At 30.2% G+C, this 24,834-nt stretch overlaps 1 protein-coding gene across 1 annotated transcript; it reads right to left on the bottom strand.

Moving 5' to 3' along the window:
* Positions 1–303: 303 nt before the first annotated feature.
* LOC100164718 (protein cueball) lies at positions 304–24,416 on the bottom strand. Its single transcript, XM_001949772.5, has 7 exons — positions 23,798–24,416; positions 11,749–11,964; positions 11,458–11,650; positions 9,600–10,053; positions 7,083–7,522; positions 1,932–2,244; positions 304–1,221 (listed from the first exon to the last, which is right to left on the bottom strand). Exons 1-7 carry the CDS (start codon positions 23,865–23,867, stop codon positions 1,090–1,092), a joined length of 1,818 nt encoding a protein of 605 aa, XP_001949807.2. The 5' UTR covers positions 23,868–24,416; the 3' UTR covers positions 304–1,089.
* Between the last annotated feature and the right edge of the window lie 418 nt (positions 24,417–24,834).

Raw genomic sequence — 24,834 nt, 5'->3', positions numbered from 1 at the left:
CTCCAAAAAATCGACATCGATCGTGATCTGATCAATCACGAATGGTCTTAATCTGTCCCTCGTACATCCGTATTGAAAATGTAAATGTCTAACCACATAAATTCATAAACAACATTAATACCTCCTCACCATCAACCATAAAGTTGATTGGAGTACAGTTTTTTTTTTTTGTCTAAAAGATTACACTTTAATCTTTACTATAGTGAACATTAAACATAATATGGCTTGAGGTTAAAAATAAAATAAAAAGAGATAGGTTATAACTTATAATATTGTTCGATCTTAGATCGTATAAAACAAACATTTTTTAGAGTTAAATAATAATACCTTTAATGTATATATTACGAGGCGACGTTTTACAAAAAAATTCGCAAATACTTAACAGTATGTAGGTATAGTATAATATAATATAACAATATTATATAACATACATATTATCATGAATGTATGGTTTTATTTTTAAAGATAAATATTTAATTTACGAAATATATAGTAAATACAAATACTCATTTTAACGACAATACACTAATTTCACTAGTTTTAACAATAAAACGAAAAAAAAATACTTAAGATACAAATTTCCAGTCTTGTATTTAAAACAGCTTATTAAAAAAAAAAATAATAAAATAATATTAAAATAAAATAATAATAATAATAGAATTATATGGATTTGGGGGGGGGGGGGGGGGCTGCACGTTTAAATTAAATAAAAAGCGGCACATGCATTTAGAGTCAAACGTGTCGTACGTGAGGAACTACATAAACCGTATTTTCAGTAAGTACATAGTTTTCGCAAACACACGATACGTTTCAATAGAAAATATTCGGTATTTAAATCGAGCTTTTCGTGTAAGTATTTTTCTACAAAAATAAAAATAGTAATGCTCTAAAACGATGCCCTCCTCAGCAGTTTAAATCGTAAAAATAATGGAAACCTAATGGCTTGGAACAATATAGAATATCACAAATTTGTCCAACTACAGTAACAACGACAACAACAACGCACAACGTGTTATACCTATACAGCCCCTTAAGTAAAAACATTGGTAAAAACGAATAAATTACATTTCAATTTTATACCAGACTACATCAATACAACGGTTTTTCGTCTTCACTCGACATGTCTGTGTTGCTCAGCAAGTTCGCTTTGTCTTCTTTTTTCGACTTTCCCAACGACATCAGACCTCCCATCTTGGGTCGGAAATCCGGTTCAAAACATGGCTAAAAACAATAATTTTAAAAATATTTTTAGCTGAATGTTTTTTAATCATTAATAATACTAATTTTACATTATAACTAGGACCCACTTTTTTATGTAAACAATGTTGAAGAATATATAGGTCCTACATATTTATGCATACAAAATCTCAAAAATATGCGAATCACTGTAAATTGTAAGTACTTTATCCATAAAAATACTTGAAAATTTTTATAAAGTTAAGGTATTATAAGTTATAAGTACAATTATTGTAAGGTACCATTTTTAATTATTTTTATATACAATAATTAGTATCTATTGTACAAAATATTCTCACACGCGATATTGAATAAACATTCAACCGACCGTTCGATTATCTTAGGATCAAAATAGCTTTAAAGCCCCATTGTGTACAATCCAAATGTAATCAAACTTTGGCAAAATTAAATTTTTTTTACTTAATGTCTATAAAATATGCAACTTTTACGCGACTACCTCAAACTATATAACTTATATTAATATTTCGACTCGAATTCTCAAGAATGCGAAAAAAAATCGACCACAGAATCCATATAGGCATTACGAAACGTCGGCATGTTTAATCCTAATCGTCGTAAATCAATTGTAGAAGAATAATACGGATTTACATAAAAAATAGGGACTACCAATATTATATATATTGTAAGTTGTAACGAATTATTTTAAGCTTTTGCGACACCGCGACTGAGCTTACCGTCTCGCAAATGTTCATGTTACAACAGTTCTCGATGGTTATTTCGCACTGTTGATTCTCCTGTTGCGGCGGTCGGCACGTCAACGGAGTGATGCTCTTGTTCACGACGATGCGCTTCTTGATCCTGGGTCGGCGGCCCAGCAACCTCACTTTTCTTGACAGCACTATGGTTATGGTGCCAAGACTGGCGACAAACACCGTGAGTATGGCGATCACAGCCACCATGCTCTTGCTGAGCTTGCACGGCGACATGTCCGAATGGTTGAGCATGGCCATTTCCGAATAATCGAACTGCCTGCTATATTCGTCACACCTGCAAAAAAAAACAAAAAAAATTGTCATCATGCGTCGAAAACCGTTAGGGGCTAATACGCGCGGGCGAGTGGGTATACCTAAGGTTATTATTCATTGAACAAATCATTTATTGTTACATTTTTTTCTACCTTATCTCTATTCTATAATAAAAATAATAAAATTTACCACTCCAGTGGTTGAATTCAAAATGTAAGGTATAAAATTTTCAGAAATTAGTAATAGCAATAACTACAATATATAATTATATTATATTATTTGTATAGCCAAAAATAGTCACATGTTTTTAAATTAAATTATAAAAAAATAATTTCTTCCGGAGGAACGTCGGGCAGCTAGTTATAATATAATATAAAATTTCGTACGGAGGTATAAATCCAAGGCCTATTTTTTTTTTAATTTTACGTATTATTTACACGCATTATTTTAGTGTACACAGCAAGCAAACATCATGTACGTGGGAGACTTCATATTTTTATTTAAATAATAATGATAAAAACATATTGGTTGTGTTGTTGTTTAACCTGTACCTGTGAAGCCTTAATTAAATGTTTAATTAAAACAACATAACTACCTATATATTTTTTTTTAATTATCGGATACTGTGGTCTAATCCATAAGTACATAAATAATAAATTATTGATACAGCCGTCGAAAATACATCAAAGCTTATCTTTTATCAAATATTGTGTATGTCATCCATACTTGTTAAATATTTAAACATTCGTATTTAAATAGTTTTTTTGTATTTCGTATTTAAATAAATTAAATTCAAAAATCTTTTACAAATATTTTTAGTTTGGGGTTTTCAAACTATTTCCTAGACATGTTTTTTTTTTTTTCATCGATGATAATGGTAAATATTTGACAAACAATTTAAATATATTCGGGGGAAATAATTTTTGTATAAAAATGTAAGTAGGTATTAGAAAATATTTGAAATACTTCTATAAAGTATTATAACGTTATTCTAAGATAAAATACCATCGCAAATTAGTCGTTTAATACTTAATAACTTCGTAGGTACTAAAGGTAATATACATAACCAATTTAGTATGACACACAAAAATAAGTTCTGGATAAATATTCGAGTTTTGGCATCCTCCTTCTTCTATAAAATTATGAAATATTTACGACAAATAAATTTAATAATACAGGTATAATCGTATAAATAAGCACTAAACCGTTAACAGTAGTGGAATCGTAATAATGTATATTATATTTCACAGTTAAATATTGTTATGTACTTTAGAACAGTATAAGCAAGATTCAATACAGTATATTATATTATCATTGATTATAAGTACTATTTATAATCAATGGTGTTATATATGTATGGTGCAAATATTATATATGATAATATATACGGGTTCATCGAAATTATAATAAAATAGTATTCAATATTTTTAAGTGTGTAGGTCTATAATAATTAATTATTATTATTATATAATAAAACAACCAAGCTGCATCGTCAGGCCACGAGAAGCAGTGCAATCATAATTCACATACAATATATAGGTTCAACAGGTTACAAATTTAGAATATATAATGTATAATATGTACCTACATTGATTACGCAAGCTCTTTTTAAACCCGGTTCAATATGTTACACAAACGGCTAATGGTCCGCGGCAAACAAGTAACAATCAATATAGGTATAGATTTTAGAACTATTAAGTAGGTACCTAATCAGAGGTATATTCAGTAGTTTAGACTTTAGTTCACTTATGAGCGGTGTTGTCATGTTAACGTTGATTTTAAAAATGATTGAAATTTTAAAACATATTGTACACCTACCGGATTTATAATATGAATATATAGATAGTGGGTATAAACTATACATCATACATGTTTGAATGTTTCCTAACGTTTTGTAACAGAAAATTATCGCGGTGGCGAAGCAATATTGCAAGACAAACAAATAGGTACATTTGCAAGGAAACTATATAAGTCCTATATACAGTGTCCGCCTGGTACTTAAAGGGCCCCGGATGCATTTGTAACAAAAATGTTATTTCATAAAATGATTAAAAGCGCTTATAAGTAGTGCAAAATATTATATTTTTTACCTTACTTAAAACACACATTTAAGTTAACTATATAGTTAGAGCAATTATTTATGAATTAAAAAATTATATAATTAATACGCCTTATGGCCATTTATCAGTCCTGTAAAGTATTTAAGTAAAAGTATTTGAGCAAAAGTATTCAAATACTTTTTTAAGTATTGAATACATTTTTAAATACTTTCAGCATGAAGTATTTTGAATGGTATTTTAAATACTTTTTTTTGTATTAAATACTTTTTGGTATTGAATACTTTGGTTTTTTATTTCGAACATTATATTTTTATTCGAAATAATTGGTTGGAAAAATATTATTGTCTACTACAATAATAGAATAATAGTTTTATTTAATATTCTGTATTTCTGTGTTAGCCGAAGCCCAAAGGTTTGTGAAAACCAGATTTCTAAAAAAAGTTATTGAATATTGAATAACAATATTCCCTTTAAAACTATTAGATAACTATTAGATTACCTACTACCTATGTGTTTATATTACGATAATTAGAAACCCACTTTAAAAACCAAAAGTATTTGAAAAGTATTCCAAATATTTTTTCAATGTATTTGAGTAGTATCTTAAATACTTAAAAAAAAATGTATTTGAGTATTTACTCAAGTACAGTATTCTTTACAGGACTGCTATTTATACAACTTAATATTTTTTAACGCGATTCAAATTGTGTAATTTATTTTCTTTAAATCAGTAATTTAAAATTTTTGATAAAGTGATAATAGTATAATAAATTATAATGGTATAGTATATAATTTTCAATAATATCCAATATTCATAGTACTATCAGGGCCCCACGACACAATTACGGTCAGGGGCCCCGGGCGCGTTCGCAGCTTAGCGGCCATGGCCAGACTGACACTACCTATATACAAATTATACTTATTTCGTTGTTATTTTACATTTGGCGTAATTATATAGACAAAATCATATTCACTGTTAATTGGCTTATTGCATCAAAATTTAAACGTGATAGGTACAACTAAAACTGGAGGGAGAACTTGTGAGTACTGCGACGCAATAGAATATTATGTTCTGTAGCTGGTGCCTATCAATTAATCGAAATTAAACGATCTTCAAATATTGTCTACGGTCTACGTGTCTACGGTTCAAGTGTGTGTGAAGCTCGTAAAGTTTAATAAGGTTAAACTTATATTTTACTAATTTTAGGGCTAATGTCTCGTTTTATGAAAACGGGATAACCACGGTGCACTACAGATAAAGACGTTTACAGACAAATCCACAAGTAGTCGACATCCTTGACATATTGAGATAAAAAATGTATAATACTATAATAGACATAATATATATAGCAACTATTGACGAATAGACGATCGTATATTTGGTTGTGTGTCCAGAGGGGAGGTTAGGGATTATACCTCACCCTTCATTGTCCCATAAATCCCCATGTTTGTGTCTTTGGTACTACCACCACAATTCATTGAAATGTCTTATTACTTATAGCATTCTACCCCCCCCCCCCCTCATTGAAAATCTCGGACACGCCACTGCGTATACCATATTCGCGAGACTACGATTTTTTGGATTTCAAGGCGGTCGCCGCCGCAACACAATATCGTGAAGGTGTACCATAATATATGTTATGGCTCTGTATATTTTATAAAAGTATGATATATATATATATATATATATGTAACACGTATAATATATGTATATGTGGTGTCAGGTGGACTGAAATAACGAATCGAGGACCTCGGCGACGGCAGGTGTCCTAAAGCAGAATAAGTTTTTACCTCGGTTTTTACAGTATACTTTCCGGGTACGTATATATATTGCGATAATTGTAAGTTGTTCCTCGAGATCTCGCACAGAAGTGGTATAGAATTAAAACTATTGCACCATTTATGTACGTCGATCCGCCGTGTGTAATAAACACGTCGTATCTCATAATAGTTATTACATACAGATAATCAACGGTTATCAACAGTCCAACCAGACACTATATACCACCCTATATATGACCTTATACGAATCAGGACTCGCGGACATTATACGATGAATTTATGTATATTATGTTCATGTTTTCAGACAAAATGAGCATAATGAATAATTACAATACATATTAACAGTATTTTTATAATACTATAAAACTACAACAAAATATACTATATTTAGATCATGCGATGAGACTAATCTAATATTTTAACCGTATTTTGACCGTATAAACATTTTTTTTTCATACATTTTGAAGTAGTAAATTAAATTTTTTAACTGGAAGCGGGATACTTTTCTAAAAATACCGAATAGTTTTTTACAGAACTTTATCCATAAGTAACGAAAATTTAAGTATAAAATAATATATTCATAACAAAAAATCAAAAAACAACCATAAAAATTAGATTTGTATTCAAAATCGTAATTTAACGATTATTTAAATTAATAAATATATAATAGTATAATAGTATAAAATATATGATATATAAGAGCATTTTTTTCCTCCAGCTCCACAGCTGACCGAGACCATAGCGAACCTCAGAACATTGGCGTTAAAAACAAAATACATAATATCATTGTCATTAATTATAAATACCAGTATTTACCAGTATTATACTATAGTATTTATAATCAATGATAATATGTATAAAAGGTGTACACTGTACACTGTACATAATATAATAATGTGCACAAGTCCACAATGACGTGGTGCCACGAGTTCGGAGTTCCTGAATTAAGTACCTAAAGGTTTTGTTTCGACGCGTCGCGACGGTTATTTATCGATTTGCTTAATAAATTATAAATCACCTGCAGACGGACGACTGTTGCTGTTTGGACATGGCGTGCTGACAGTACACGGTGCACACCTCGTTCAGCCAGGACGCCTTGTACTCGCACGCGTCACCCGCGTACCCGACCGGGCACTCGCACCGTGGGTTGCCGGCCCCGTCCATCGTGCAATCGCCGCCGTTCTGGCACCGGCCTGCGCACAGCTGCTTATCGCACCGGTCACCGTAGCTGGTCTCCGAGCACTGGCACGTCGGCTGTCCCGCGTCTGACAGCGTGCACGTACCGTACGCACAGTAACCGTCGCACACGCCAGTCTGGCAGTATTCACCCTCGAATCCCGGGGCGCACGTGCACGTCCCGTTGGCGTGCAACACGCCCTTGTTCTTGCAAATGTTCCTCAACACTTCGTACGGGATCAGTTCCGGCGTCGGTTCCGTGGTCGTCACCACCGCGATATCCTGCTTAAACGAACGACGTTATTAATATTATTATTGCGTGAACGGGAGTGGGGGGGGGATGTAAGTATTTTTATGTTGTTATTGCACGACATAACCGCGAAATTATAGCATTACATATTTGTATTTGTGGATAAGAATACCAACAGAATACTCTACGCTCGGGTATTTTTTCCTTATTTTATTTTAAAACGAGTATAATAATATGAATTTGAAAAAAATATGTTTAAAAATATGTAAGTAAGTACTCATAAGTCATAACACATTTTATACCTAATAGAAACATGAGAAAAAAGCTCAACGCTTGGGTTCAGTCGATATTTTACTCTACGAATATTCAATAATATGTCAATTTGCTCTACTTTTTACTATAGCTGATTAACTGCGTAGTATAAGAATCATGTAAGAATATTGTCCATGTTACTCGTGTGTAAGGGACAACACATGCGCGTGTAGCGTCCTCTAAAAGCATAATATATATATATTATATAGTACGCGGGATGTGGCTGCTACAGTAACGGGATGCGGGGACGGAGAAACGACACAGCTGATTATATAATATTATTATTTAGCTATATATATATACATTATACATCATTGGCGCATAGTTAACGTCCGATTTCCGAAAATTCGTACTATTGATTTTATTTGTTTATCGAAAACAGACACTTTAAAAAAAAATGTAGACTATCAACTACATTATTTAGGTACCTATAAAACCGCACACATTTCTTCGCTTGACAAAATATGCAATGAAACCGAACATTAAAAAAATAATTATAATGAAAACTGGGATTTTCATTATAATATGTATAAATTATCACAATTAAAATATTTAAAAAAACATTGAAATTATTTGTATTACACATTTATGTAGTTAATTTACATTAATTATCAAATTATTTTGTATAATTATTATTAATATATTAAAATTAATGAATATTGGCTATAATAATATAATATATATTGTAGTAAGTATACTAGCTATTGTCATAAACTCATAACTAATAACTAATAATATAAAAGTGTTCAATTGCAGTACCTCATATACCTATAGGTAGGTACTATTTTTTTTTCAAATTGGAAATTACGATATAAAATTGTGTGTGGTAAAATTCAACGATTTTATGGTGGCAATCTTAAAACTATAAATACGGATATTCGGTCTCGACGGACCATAGTTTAGTCATTTAATAAGACCATTATATTGAACATTTGAAAGTGTACAACTGTACAAACTACAAATTTATATGTTAATTAAAAATATTTAAGTTTTTAATTTCATTAAAATAAATATGAACCTAGTTTTTTTTTTAAGTGTCATGTTATGTTTGTTAAAACAAACCTTGAAAACTCATAAACATAAAAATTCCGAGTTTAAGAATAGAAATTGCGAAAAACTTGGATATCGCAATCACAGCTGTGTGGAGTAGTAGAGATACGTTAATAAATAATTTTTCACTATTTTCATCCACGATTGGCGTTTATAAATGAGTGTAAAATGTAGTAACTACTGCAGGGTATAAAACAAAACACTGATAAAAATCCATTTAAAAAGTTAAATAATATAAGACAACTGACGATGACTGTTAATACTGTATTTATGTCATATGAAACACCTATGTTCGATTGAGTATTTATTCAAATGTAAGGGGTGTCAGAGGGTGTCACTCTGTAGATATTATATTTAATAGTAGGTGATTTCCCATATCGTAATAGTTGTATGAGTAATTATAATAAATAAGTAACTGTAAAATAGGATAGCAGAACTTGACATTCCATTATTTTCATCACTTAGGGAAATTCATTTTAAGACTACCTATATGGTTAAAATCATAAAAATAATATTTTTTCATTACAAATAATAAACGAGGAGTAATGACACGGCAAGGAAGACACCTATATACATCGTACCTGCATGTTGTATCCGACTTCGTAAAATATGAATTTTATACCAGATAATAAAATTGGATGAAAATTAGTAAAAAATTACACATTTAATTCTGGTGCAGCGATAACGGGTTGGGCTATCTAGGGGCGGGCGGGGGTCACCACTGTGGGAAATCAGGGTGATACGTACTTTTGACCTGTGCATCGCGCAATACGTGCTGTTGACCATGGTAGTGTTGCCGGTGGGCGTTATCAGTCCCATGGGCGTGTTGATCATCTCGTACTTGGCGACCAGCGACGGCTGAACGCCGCCCTGGAACGAGTCCTTGGGCATGGTCCACACGGCGTTGTTGATCCAGTCGCTCCAGTAGATATCCCGGTCGTCCACCGCTATGGAGAACGGCTGGTGGTGCGTGCCATGGATGAGCGTCCTCCGGGAACCACCGTCCGGGTTGCTGCTCTCGATGCTGTAGTACAGGCCCTCGTGCTCGTCGCTCCAGTAGATCAAGTTACGTTCCACGTCCACTGCGATGCCCAGCGGCTGGAATAAGTTCTCGTGCACAATGATTTGACGATCAGAGCCGTTCAGGCGCGACCGTTCGATGGTCGCGTTTAGATGGTTACAGTTCGTCCAGTACAGATACCTGAAACACGAAAACGTATTAACGATTATTATTCTTGAAACGGTTTTGTCAAATTCCAAATTTTTTGTGGAGGGAGAGGGGAAAATCAAGCAGACATTGAAAGTTGCACTGTCGAAGAGCACGGATTTAAGTTTAGCATAGTTGCTTAATATTCAAATGCTGATTAGATAAGCCAGCTTTTTCAAGTTAGCCGTAAATCCATTGAAAATTACCATTGTCATTTGTAAGTTTTCAAACAACGATTTCAAAATTATTGCCAACCAAAATAAAAATTGATTTGTTTACGTACAAGTATTTAATGTAGATTTCTAAAAGAGGTAAAACGATTCTATATAGTTTTACAGCTAAAGTGTGTATATTTTTATCCGAAGAGACACTTTTAACTCTTTGGAATTATTAGTATGCCTTACTGCAGTCTGTACACATCAGAATCCTATCAAAAATTAAATATTGTACGATGTTATTAGTGTTCAGATTTTTAAAACTGTGACGTTTGGCGAAATAAATGTATTACATCATTAAATAATATTTATATTATATTTTGTTCGATATCATTGAGTATTGACTATTCCGTCAAAATATGAATAAATAATCAGGATTTGTGATCAACTATCCACTTAAATCATTGTTTTCCGTTTCGTACTAAAATATTTAACATTGTCTACTATATAATTTGCTTCTTTAAATACTAAATAAAACACTTAAACAGAAAGAAAAAGCTCAACATTTTAGAATCGTAAATTTGTTATCTTATTTAGTTTCTAATAATAATATATTTATGTATAATCCACCCGCTAAAGTAATACGTCGTCAATGGCCAGCGTGAAGGTTATCAAAATAATGTGATCAATACTACTCATTAACATATAATATTATAGTGCCCTATCTGTATGTTCATTAAATCTCTTATTGTTAATTAATACCATTTGTTCAAATTATATTTCAGTTAAAGCTATACAAATTGTGTTTCAAATAATAATTTTTAAATTTAGTTTGAATGTAAAAATTCAAATAAAAATTCAATGTAAAAATGAAAATAATAATATCTATGGTAAATTGTACCTACAATATAAGTTAAGTTATAATAAAGATATACTTAAAAACTGTGATCGTTATTCGTTTATATGTAAGTAAATTCGAGTAAAATTGAATATGAAAGATCATAATATTATGTACCTATAAAAAATTTTAATGAATAATATTAATGGCATTTTAGATCGTTTATTCACAAATGACCTTCGATGCGTAATTTAGGTTTGCAGGTGTTCAGAATTAGTGTCTAATAAAACCGAAACTGTACTTAACCTAACCTTAAATTCTTCCAATTCAAAAGTATACATATTATAAAATATATTTAAATATTATAACTCTGAAGCAATAAATTGATAAAAATAAGTAACTCACCCTCGACACGTGTCGATGGCGATACCCTGGGGTATAGCATCCTTGAACTTTAACAGGACGTGTCCTGTGAGAGGGACCTTGGTCGTGTTTTCTGGTACGCGAACGTAATTAATGGTCAGCCCGTTACCGGTGGTCCAGTACAAAGTGGACGTACGGTCATCGAACACCATACCCAGTACAGTAACGTTTTGTTCTGTGGGGAAAAAAACCAAACCATTGATACATTTATTATTCGGCGAGGGTAAACCCTTTTCCGGTGACCGCAACGGCCGGAGCCCGCGATATACTTACTGGCAACGATGGGTTCGATGATGGTGTATGCCGTATCACCGGTAGTCTTCAACCGGAATATACTTCCAACTTTCTGATTGGCATCGCTGACGTATACGTCTTTCTTAATAGGATCATAAGCAATAGCACCCATACTTTTTAACTTATCGGCCGCCGTATTCTCCACGACATTTTTTGTAAGGAACTGAATCTGAGCTGGAGTTACGATGCCCAAATCTATGCAAACAGATACATACAAATTAACCAATTGATTACACTACTAAAATATAACAGTAGGTACACCTGAAATATTATTGTTTAATCCAGATTACTTATTATAGGTATGATTAGTATATATTTTGATTTGCAGTATAATATTATATAGGTAAAGGTAAAATCTAATATATATAAAAATATTATGCGTGTATAATATAATATGCAATATATACAGGTATACAGGTACGCACTATAGCTTTCACTAGAATGAAAAATATACTATTTCTTACGATTACGTAATTCTGTTTCTTCTTTTTTTCCGGTAAACTATACTATAAATGTACATATTTTGGTTGGACCATTAAATTTTTATTTTTCATTGGTCTTTAAGAATGATCAAAAAATATAAAAATTAATGTAAATAATAAGACCAATATCAATGAATCAATGAAAGTGTATCAAGTATATTTAACAACAACGTCATAAACTGGGCGATGTATGCAATAATTAAAAGAAACAAATACGTTCGACTTCCGGTCAACGTTAAATAAAAACCTTTTTGAATTTAAATTTACTAAAAATTATCTCTTCAAGGATTATAAAAATACAATGTAATCGTAGATATATAAGAGTTTGAACTGATTTTTATTCAAATTTCACTCTGAATAATTATAGTTGTTATCGAGGTAGTTATTTAAATAGCTAATTGATTAATTCATATACCTATTATTACCTGTATACATTTATTGATATGGATATTTAATGTGTAAATAGGACGTAGATACCATTATACCAATATTAAAAAAAAAAAATCTCATCCCTTTTGTACTTGCGCTTACTAATTAACATATATATATAGATTATATAGGTGTATAATATACCTATATTTTCCATATACTTAGATTCTATTTCAACATTGACCTCAATTTTAATTACAAGGTTATCAACATTAAAACAAGGTGAAAAAAACCGATACACAATAATTAAAATGACAAGTTCGAAGATATAACTCCGGTTTTCAAATTGTTTGGTTCTGCAGGAATTAATTATATTTTATACATCATCAATATACCTATAATCAGATGTGGAGGAGATAAATTTACCCAAGGGCAACTATCCATACCATTAGTCTTAAAGCTCATTTCCTGGAATGTGAACTGAAAGTACCAGAAATTACTATTTTCAATTGTTGTGAATTGGAGATACTATGAATACCTATCTATCAATTTATTTTAATACCTGCAGATTTTCACCTTGAACTTGTTCATTGATTTCCTCTATTATTTAAATAGTCGTCTAAAAATTCAAAATAAAAACAACAAAACCAATAATACACAAATTGTATAGCACAAAAAATAGTTTTAGACGTCACAAAATGTAAATTGACTGAAATTGATTATATTATATGGTTATTGGTTACAAATATTGTGTTGCTGTATATATTATATAGAAGTCTCAAGTCTGTACGACATATTATAATATTATAATCAGAACATTTGTTATTCAAATACACAATTCAAAAAATGTCATTACAATCTCTTAATAGGTGATGGTGATGTGAATGAAAACCGTAATCTTAATATATCAATGTATATTATCGTGTTTTAGCGATTATTAAAGATTTTCATTACATGGACGAGTATGATGAATGAGTGATGAATTTCCGATTATAGATCTTTAAAGTGTAATTTATCACAAATGTACGGTTAAATAACTTAATACAATTATTTTGTAATTATTTAATAATGCTATACACATACGAACACCATTTATTATTAAGTAATTTTATACGCAGCAAATATACTGAATTACATATTCAAATTGACGTGTACCTACAGTCTACACATTACTACTTACTAGTATCTATGTTTTATTTAACTCATACAAAATTTGATTTAATAATTATATTATAATTTGCTACAACTGATAGTCTGATTATTTAAATCAATTACAATAAAAAGGTATACAAAAACAGTGGAAGGTTACGTTCACTTATTTACGTACGCTTTTATATAGATATAATAATGTAAGGTAAATGATAACAATTATATGGAAAGTAAATGAATAGTCGTTAAGTCGTTAACAACTCTTCAGGAATAAAAACTAAAAAAATTATGAACAGGTAACTAAACGAAAATTTAAATGAAAATGACAATCAATTACATTGTAACATTACATTTTGAGTGATATTAAAAATGTTATCTAATACAATAAATAATTTCATCATATTAATAGGCACCACAAAATTAATAGTTCAATAAATTTGAAATTACGAATAATAATTACCCACCTATACATTATTCATTAAAATTTACTTATGTCTACCAACATTTATAATATACCTATTTTGTATATAAAAAGTTAGATAAATGCATTACACAAGTAAACAATTATTTAAGAAACGATTACAATGAATAAATTCCAGATTAGAAAAAAAACCCATTTAAGTACATTTTTTTTTAAGTTCATAGAGATAATATTGTTAATATATCAATTATTAATTCAGTAGGCAAACACTTACTAAACACCTACAACGATAACATTTCAGTTATTTATATTTACATAAATTAATAAAAAGAAAAATGATTTATCATAGTCAACTGCGTTATTTCACAATTTCTATAATTTGTAAGTAGTTGTACAAAAAATTACATAATTATTGTATTATTAATAGATAGGCACACCGAACAAAATATTTAATCTTATTTAATAATCATATTCTAATATAGGACGTTTAGTTACAAACACAAACATCTAGTATCGAAATTTATGTAAATATAATTTAAAAAATGTATTATGTACACCAGAATTATTTATTCTTTTTAATTTTAATTTGTTATACATATATTAAGTAAAAATTCTACTTAAATTACATTGTAAAATGTATTCGAAAACAATAATTAACATTATAAAATATATTAAATGATTAACCTTATATTAAATACATCTAATTTTATAATTGGCAACAATTCAAACCTATAGTTATATAGCTAAGAATTTAACAGCGTTTGTAATTTTTTAAGTACTATAAAAAGTGACATCATAACAAGATGAATCAAATTATTTAAAATGTAGGTACGTAAAAAGTTTATATAGACCATTTAATCCAATTAAGCAGTTAGAAAATAGAAGCTTTCATCACTATATTTAAATTTAAATTTATATATTTTGAATTTTAATGCATATTTTATGATTTAGAATAATATATATTACATTATCTACCTAGCCATAAAATATCTAATAAAAATTATATTATTTGATATTTGTTAATATTATCATTTATCAATACCTATAAATATAATAAAAATTACCATCGAAATATCATTATTATTCGTATAGGTATACCTTTTTACAGAATATTTCTTTAAAATAAAATATTTTAATACTATTTTTACTTATTTATTTTACCTGCTAATGTGTTACGACTTTAAGTAGCCTAATTTTGTATTATAGTTATTGACTTATTACATCTTATAGGTAATAAACAAAATTTCAAAACACTGAAATAGAATGTAAATAATTTAGTATTTGAAAAATGGTTATATCGTTATCATAAGCAGGGGTGGCCCATAGGCCCATAGGGAAAAAGGGATTTCCCCTGTGGGCCCCCGTCTATGTTTATGTTGGGGGCCCACTCGGGTCTACACTTTGTTTTTTTGTAGAATAAAATATTCACCAAATAGAAATAGTTTAAATTTATATAAATTATTATTACTTACTGTTATTTTCAACAATATAATAATAGCACGACAAGTCAAGAATTAAAATTTTTATATTAAATAAATAATAATAATAATTAATTTTTATTATAAATTTTATTTCCTCATATGCCGTTTCCCCAGCCCCTCACTAAACTAAAAATACATTTTCACACGAAACATTTTATTTATAGGTAAAGGTGTTAGATTGAATATCTATGCGAGCGAAGTGACCAATTTTTTTTCAGTTTGGTGGCTCCTTCAAATATTTCCCTGTAACATAAATACTACCTATCCACCCCTGATCATAAGGTCTCCCAAATCGGTCAAATCCAAATTTACATAATTGTATTTAGTCAATGAATAAGTTCTATACCTGTGTCAACCAAAAATGTACAGTTCAAAACAATCACAGCTTGATTTACAGTAAGCACTAGACAGTACTTCAGTAGCCAACCATCATCTATTTTTAACGTCAATACCGAACACTCTGAATACTGTAGCTAGAGCTAAGCCCTTCGATTAACACCTGAATCACGTGTCATAATGACAAATTATATTATAATTTATAGTACACCAATGTATTGATAACAAGATAATATTACAAATACATATAAGCAATGCAATACGCATTAATCAACAAATCTAGTGATGACCAGATTTTAAAATTAAATGCATTCACAATAATACACACAATTTATTCGTGTTATTATGCAAATAGTAATAAAAAAACAATACAAAAACACCATGCAAACACATTCACACGTCACTAATAACCTAATTTACCAACGTCAATATAAATCTCAATTACCGCTTTAATAATTATAATAATAGTAATAATAAAATACATTACTTATCATTATATTTGTTCGACCGACTATTAAAAATAAATGCTATAAAGATATTACAAAAATTAAGGTATTTAAAAGAATACAAAATTTTCTCTTGTTCGAGTGTATTATTATTATACATTGTTCAAAAATACTGTATAATATAATATTTATATTTATTTTACACGATATTAAAAATGTTTGATGTAAGTAATACTTTATTTGTTAATTACTTCGAGAACACAAATAAAACTTAATTAAATGTACAGATCTATGAATTAAATTAATCAATTATGTTTACTTTTGTATAAAATGTATTTGATTTAAGTTGTGATTATTCAAACATACAAAATATTTTGTACTATACGTAACTCAACGATCATAATTCATAACCTACTATTTTTTTTACGCACATCGAAATTGATTGGGAGATGCGAAATTGACTATAATTTATTCTGGTAATAAATAATAATATACATTTTTGGGATTTTTTTATAGTTTCACCAATGACAGTTTCAAAATTCTCCATATTTAATATTAATTGGTAAAAATTAGATCGTTTAGATACGAATAAAAAGACGTATATTATCTGTAAAATTCGTCTGACTCACTATCACTATATGGCGTAAGGATAATTATATCTACTTTGTAAAAATAAATTATATAATCTATGAATTTAAAGTATTTTAATTATCTCTATGGCCAAAATATTACACACAATCCAGGAATACGAAATTAAATAAGATATCAACGACACGTACACACAAGAAATATTGCAACGTCTTGTAGTATATACGCAAGGATAACCCCCCCTTTTTGATTAAATAACGATAATCTCGGAAACTAGTCAGTCAGTTGAATTAAAATATTTAATTTTTTGCCAAACATTAATATAAGCTCATTTACGAATTTCTTTAAAATGTACATTATTTCAAAGAATTTAGATAGATAATACAATACCTAGTAAAAATGTCTAGGATAAAAATAAGTATGAAAACCAGTTATAATATTAAATATTTAAATTTTAAATACAATAATAATTGTTATTGCATAAAATAATAACTGATTTTTAGTATGCTAGCTTTGAATAATTGCATAATTATTCATTGTATTTTCATCAAAATACTTGAATATCATAGACATATCTGTAATCTGTTCAATAATTTGTGATTTCACTTTGTTCAATATCCGCTGTTAATGACCAATACTGTAAGAACTTTGGATAATATTATGAACCATTTCCTTATATACAAAATATACAATATTACTGAAACTTTAATAATCTACAGTTTGAAAAATGATAAATATACGAAAACCCATATAATTTAAGTAGGCACCTTGAAAATAAATTATTGATTGAAATATATTTTGAGATACATGTGTATACACAAAACCGGTATTAATATTCATGGCAAATTGCTTTATATGATATTTTGGTATTTATCAAGTCCTACTAAACAAAAAAATTAGAAAAGCATAAAAATCTAAAATGTAAAAATCTTACATAATATTGAAATACCTAACATTCGAACACTATATGCAATTATATAAGGAAATCGCGTGGTTTTGGCAAAATAAAATTAGTTTTGACTTTTTTAAATATTATTTAACGTACATACCTAACCTAATTTAACTACCTAACGTAATATTATACTTTCAATGGTGTTTGGAAGATCGACGATCGTACAATAGACAATATTAAATGTTAGTTTGAATATTGTAAATAAAAACTAATTAAAACAATTAGAATCTAGAAAATTGTTTTTATAATAATATACGACTGCATAATATACTATATTATTTCGAATTTAAAACAAAATTATTTTATTCTATGAACAATGTAGAAGAAACTAAAATAATTAACAGTTAATAATTAAATTTTAAAAATATTTTTTAATTATTTAAAAAATTATGAATACATAACATTGTTGACCTTGATTCTATAATAAGTATTAAGTATCCATTGCTTGTTAGTGGCATAAGCTTGTTATATTATCTCAATCATGTATTTCAATAAAAACTGAAATGAAACTTCGTTTTTTTTGTAACCATTTTCGTATTGGTTTCGACTGAAAACATTTTAATCCTTTTTTTTGATTTCTCGAGGAATTTCCGATGAATTATGAAATACAATTTTCTTAAATCCCAAAAATTACTCTTAATACTAAGATATATCATAAGAGGTTAGAATTATATATAGGTACATTAAATAGTTTTTTGTATTATTAAAAAACCTGTTAGATATGATAAGAATTATAATAATACATATTATATTATTTAAAACTTGTCTTAAGACCATTCATTAAGTGTTTTGTTTATACTACAATCGTCTAGTATAGTATAGTAAAAGTATACAAGATAAGTGAGCATTCGGCTTAATAATGATAATATAATATTATTAACTCTACAGACAAAATTAGGTTATTGATTTGTTATTATTTATTTAGTTTTTGAAAAAAAAAATATCTATCGCCTACTAATAATTATTGGTATTTAATGTTATTAATAAACTTAAAAAAGTCATTAAACCCTAGGTCAATCGTTAATAATATTTCGACTAGATTAAAAATGTGTAGTTTATATAATTTGATAATAATAAAAACAGAACAATAATAATAATTTGTCTGGGTATAAGGTAATTTGATAAATGTAATCCATTATCATTAAAACAAAATGCTTTTAATTACTACAATACTATAAACAATTAAATTTACATTTTTGATTTATATAAATAAATTATATGACGATAGCATTTAAAAGTTCGTTGATCTTTTTACTAATATGGTACACTATAGTATATTTGAATAATTTTACTTTCGAGCCCCTTTAATATTTTCAAAACATTTCATAAAATTATTTAGATTTTAGGTTAGCCTTTATACTAGATAGGTACATTATGCAATATTTTATTACCTTGGCAAGTTTTATCTTATCTTAACCATTCCATATCAAGATACAAAAATGTATTAAATTAATAATACATTAAAGGGTAATTAAAAATATTTTATTTTTACCCGCCCAAAGTAGGTCGCTATATTATTTCTACTAAATAAAAACAAGGTAGTTTTTCACAGCACAATTTTATCAATACTCAAAGGGTGTTTAGTATTTGTAGAATTTCAATTCAATACTAAAAAAGTACATTATGCCAGTTTAATATACAAAATAACTAAATTAATTTTAAGTGTTATTAGAAATTAGATCACTCCAGCAGTCCAGCGATATAAATATAATTGGAATAACGAATACTTCACAAATGAGCGGCCATCGTAGAGTCAAAGGAGACATATCTCTCGTAAAAAAGTATTTAACTAGGCCTATAAGTAATAGTGTGCCGAAAACTAATTATAACAATAAAAATAATACAACTGGTGAATAGTTATAAAAAAAAATGCAGACATTTTGAAATCCTGATTTCCCCCATCCAAATCTTGTAAAATACGCGAAGGAGTACTGCGCTCTTGCCCACAAGGCCCCACATTCCGCAAGTTAATGTGTATACGTGCAATACTAGCGTTCTAGGATAACATAAATTATGAGGAACCATACTTGTGAATTATGTCTACGTAATAGACGGAATCGGAGACAGAATATTACACTAGATACACTAAACGATAACATCATAATTGTACATTCTACTATATACATAATAATTAAAAACGAATGCCCGCGTCACCGCAGTATAAAAATGTCCACTGTATAATTATATAATGTATACGTAGATATTTTTAAATTTTAATATTCAGTGTTTTGATTTTGTACAAGAAAAATAGCGTAAGTACTCGAGATCCAAATTTCCGGGACTTATTCTTACATTGATCCAAAGTGAATTAGAAAAAAGTCAAACGGTTCAATTGCTTATACACCGGTCATTTTTCTTAATATATTACAATTTATAATATTATATTCAATGTGACACTACGGTATTCCTCAGTTATCGGATAGACCACACACATACCGAACATTATCGAGTATTCGAGTCACCGAAATTTGTTGCAATTATTTCGCTCACCTAATCGACCCGCTTTTATGGGACATTTTTTTACCGCAGATATATTATAGAACAATATATTCAACGTTTCCTCATTTTCTTACTTAGACAAGTAGTTTGGAACTATTTAAAAATTCGTGAAAGATTCAGCCTTCAATGAAAGTTTAAACATCTACCGTTCTGCAGAACCTTTCTGTACGATGATGAATAGAATTATGAGCAAAATAAGAAATCAAATGGGACAAGAAATATTGAAATCCTGCGTGAAAATTAGTACAGAAGGAAACCTCAAAAACTCGATAAAGATACTGTGAATGAATTAATTATGTATACACACGTCAAAATCAGCCCAGGATTCGTTTAATTTAATGACTTAAGCTCAAAATGGAGTATTATCAATATTATATTAATATATTTTTTTTTTCATTTGAAGAATTAAACTATGCATTTTTAAGAATTTATGTATTTGTAGGTATCTAATACCAATAAATCAAGCTTAATTATTTAGTCAATGGCTTACGATATTTTTATTATCCCTCAAAATTTACTCATATAGCATACTCCCTTGAAAATGTACGATACCCCCACGATACCTAAAAGGTCTGAAATAAACACTAAATAATATGATAAATAAATAATTCAAGGAGGCACTTATTTAATGAAGTTATTCAAATAAACAAAGTAAATAAATAGGTACTTCTATTTAGAAAAAAAATTGTATTCAAAACTAAATACAAATTTTTTCAGATATATCACTATATTACCTAGATTTTTAAAAACATAAATACTGAAATAATTTATGAATATCAATGTAAAAGTACTTGTGAATTATGGAAAATTTCGTTTTTACGAGAAAAGTACATAACAACAATAATAGAAATTCATTTGTCAACAATAAAAGAAGTTAATATTTAATCGAACTGTTTATTGTGCTACAACGTATTTACATAATGATATTTTAATTAGCGATTTAGGTATAGATATACCTCGAGATATACAATATACTAATGTATTAGCTTAAGTAGGTTTCACGTATTGACAATCTATAGAAAGTTAACGTACTACGTAGTTAACGTTTTTTTTTATATTTTAAAACCGATACTTACAATGTGCGCATATTATTATATGGTAAATAATCGAGTAAATAATAGTAATGGTAAATATAATAATAATATTATAATAATAATGGTAAATTACAGTTGTTAGTAGGTACTAGGCATCTAAACAATTTAACATTAATTATTATAAGTAAATTACTTGAATAGAAAATAATATTAAATTTTAAATATATTAAAATCAATTATGTACCGACTTCTTCCTTTTTATTTTTGACAACTAGTTTTTGTTTTATTATGATAATAATATTATACCTATTCATTGGTTTGATTCAACAAATTTGTTTTACCAGAAGACCTTCGAAATATCCTAGTAATTAAGCATTAAATTAATAATGCAATAACTAATAATAATTAACTTACTGCACGTCAATGAAAAATTTTAAAGAATGCCAATAAGCACCTACTAGTATGACGATAAATATTTCTTATATCAATCAATAAGCTCACATTGGGTTCTCATTTTTTTCCCATTAGTTGTCGAGGTAGTTGTATTTCAATCAGAAAATCATAATATTTATCGACCAACAATGATTATTTTGATTAATTTTATGACTGGCTGATGGGTGTTAAGTTGCCCAATAAACTATAACATTGTCAACAATATAATAACAAGTGAACAGTATTATTAACTTTGCTATATAGACAAACACATTTCCATAACGGTGCTATACTCGAATAACTGTTTGTCTAGCACCCCAGCAAATAACTCCAAAGTAAGTAGATTGGACAGAACGCAAAAAACCAACAGAAATTATATTTTTTTGAAGGGGGTGGGCATTTAAAAAGAATATTCCTTTGGAACTTTTCAACGACGCCTTATAGTGGAAGCACATGTCAAATGAGACAATTTCCACTCGGGAAGAATAATGCAGAGCATGCTTGCCAAACGCTAAAATCGAGCAGACAACGAGCTCCGTGAACATGACGCAATCGTCCGACTAATTTGACCAGTATTTAATAAATAATAAGGTATCGCCATATCGGTATGATAAATAAACAAACGAGTTTCGACCGATTGAAAACAAGAGAAGGGGTAAAACGTCATTCATTGAACTTGTAGTCAGTCGTTCTGGAAATTATAAAACCGACTCGCAAAAGATCAACAAATTAACTCGTTTTATACTATAACAATCGCGTCCGACATTCTTTGGGGAAAACAAGACAAAAAACAAAGACTGCGGGGAAAAAACGATGATAAAATACAAGTATTCGTCAGTGATTATCATTATTAAATAATACTATAAAAAACATATTTTAATGATTCCGACATTTAATCTCCAACTTAATGTTCCTATGTATGTTCCTATACTTACAACAAAGTACAGAATGTAGAATTTTCAAAAAAAAAATGTATAATATTATTCATCATAGTCAGTGGTAGGTATTATGTCTGTAATAATATTAATGTCGATTGTCGATAAATCCTAATCCGACGAACGCGGGGTCGACGACGGCGCTAAAAATTTTACATTTTACGTTTATTGTTCCAGAGGGTGGGAGCGGCGCGGCGGTGGCGTAGGCAGTTTTGTCGGGGGGTTGGGGTGCGGGGTGAATGAAAAACCCGTGTGGTGTACGTGCAGCTAGTCACGTACGCCACTCGGCGGCGAACGGTACACGCGCACGCAGGGAGGGCGGGCTGAGGACGGCGAAGAGGCAGAAGAAGTAACCAAAGAAGAACCAAGAAGTGAAAAAGAATCCGGCAGCCGCCGCGGTCGGGAAATAGGGAAAGGTCATGTGCGCCGGGCGTGTGGCGTACGTGACGAACGGTGTTCGGTCTATGGCCGATCACGTGCAAAAAAAAATTCTGTAGGCAAAAATAATGTACGCATACATTATCCGTGAGCGCGAGACGGCCTATAGACGTGCGTGTGCGTCGCTACAACTGTACGCACATGTCTATTATAATCGTTATGCTTGTTAATGATTTAATAATCATAGATACACCGTGCATCAATTACGTACCCGTGGTACTAACAACGATAATAATAAAATAATATGCCAATATGCGACTTGTGAGCGAACAAGTAGGCACATGATATAATGATTGTCATTTGTCATTGATTATAAACGTATAAATAGTAAATACTACTATATATAGTATAGTAATAGTAGGATTTATAAACAATGATATTAGAGGTACACATAATGATAATAATATGACATTGTTAAAATATAGAAAATATAGGCAATAATATTATAATGATAAGTACGACTTACCCCATGCTCGAACCGTGGCGGTGGCCAAAACGACCGAAACCAATACGAATGTATACTTTAGGAAACTCATCGCGTGTGCGCGTAGGTAGGTATGTATAATAAATTATACGATATTGTGTTATATAATAATGTGCTTTCGGAGTAGTGTTATAAAAATATTAAGTTATTGTGTGTTAGTCTCGACAGTAAAAAGGTAATTATTACAAATACAACATAAGTAATAACATTAATAGTACATCCAAAATACAAAAATATGGACTATAAATAACTATTGAAGGCACAGTGTCGCGTTAAATGTGACGGGTGATAGCGTGGAAAAAATTCGGAACATTTGAAATTAGCCGCGTGCAGTCGACACGCGCTCCTCCGGGATGCGGCGGACGGCGGCGGCGGATATACTGAGACACGACTGAGCTCAGTCTGATCGGCGGCAGTCTGTCGTGCCGTCGAGTTATTAATATTTTCGACTCTACGTCGGCGTACGTGTGCGAACTGTGAACGAGTATTGCGTTGCTTCTGCGCGCGCGCGTGTGTGCAGTGCGAGTAGGCAGCTGTACTGAGCGTGTGTGCGTGCGACCGAGCGAGACGGTTAGACGGTGCCGAGTGACAGGCCAGCGCGACGCGAGTCCGGTCCGGCGTGCGGCGGCGCAACTTGACGTGCGCGCGCCGATGAGTTTTTTATCAACCGTCCCGCGTCCGCCGCCAATTGTTTTTCGAATAATAATAATTATTATTATTTTATCATAATAAAGTGTTTGTACTTTTTCGTCTGTCCGCAACGGTGTAGGAAACGACACCAGTCATTACAACTTTACCGGCTGAGTGCCGATCACCCTCCGTTCGCCGCGCTAGTGCTTTTTCAAAAATTCAACGACGACCCCGCGCACCGCGCTTGTTTCGCGATATCTACCGCAGAGTACCGCCCCGCCACGCCGCCACGACGGTCAACCCGTTCGCGGGTTTTTTCTGCGACGGTCAACGACACGCGTGGTACTACCGGCGACTGGCGCACGTGCGCTTTCCGTGAACTCGACGAT

This window comes from Acyrthosiphon pisum, chromosome A2 (genome assembly GCF_005508785.2).
Source record: "Acyrthosiphon pisum isolate AL4f chromosome A2, pea_aphid_22Mar2018_4r6ur, whole genome shotgun sequence".
In the NCBI taxonomy this organism is placed as follows: Eukaryota; Metazoa; Arthropoda; class Insecta; order Hemiptera; family Aphididae; genus Acyrthosiphon; species Acyrthosiphon pisum.
This window is presented reverse-complemented; position numbering and strand designations above follow the sequence as displayed.

What these genes read in the sequence shown, in the direction of transcription:
- LOC100164718 (XM_001949772.5), bottom strand. Translation starts at nt 23,867, where the DNA reads ATGAGTTTCCTAAAGTATACATTCGTATTGGTTTCGGTCGTTTTGGCC. An exon ending in GCCATCGACACGTGTCGAGG is followed by an intron (nt 10,054 to 11,457) that starts GTGAGTTACTTA and finishes TTCGTGTTTCAG; the next exon opens with GTATCTGTACTGGACGAACT. An exon ending in ACATGAACATTTGCGAGACG is followed by an intron (nt 1,222 to 1,931) that starts GTAAGCTCAGTC and finishes TATTGTTTTTAG; the next exon opens with CCATGTTTTGAACCGGATTT.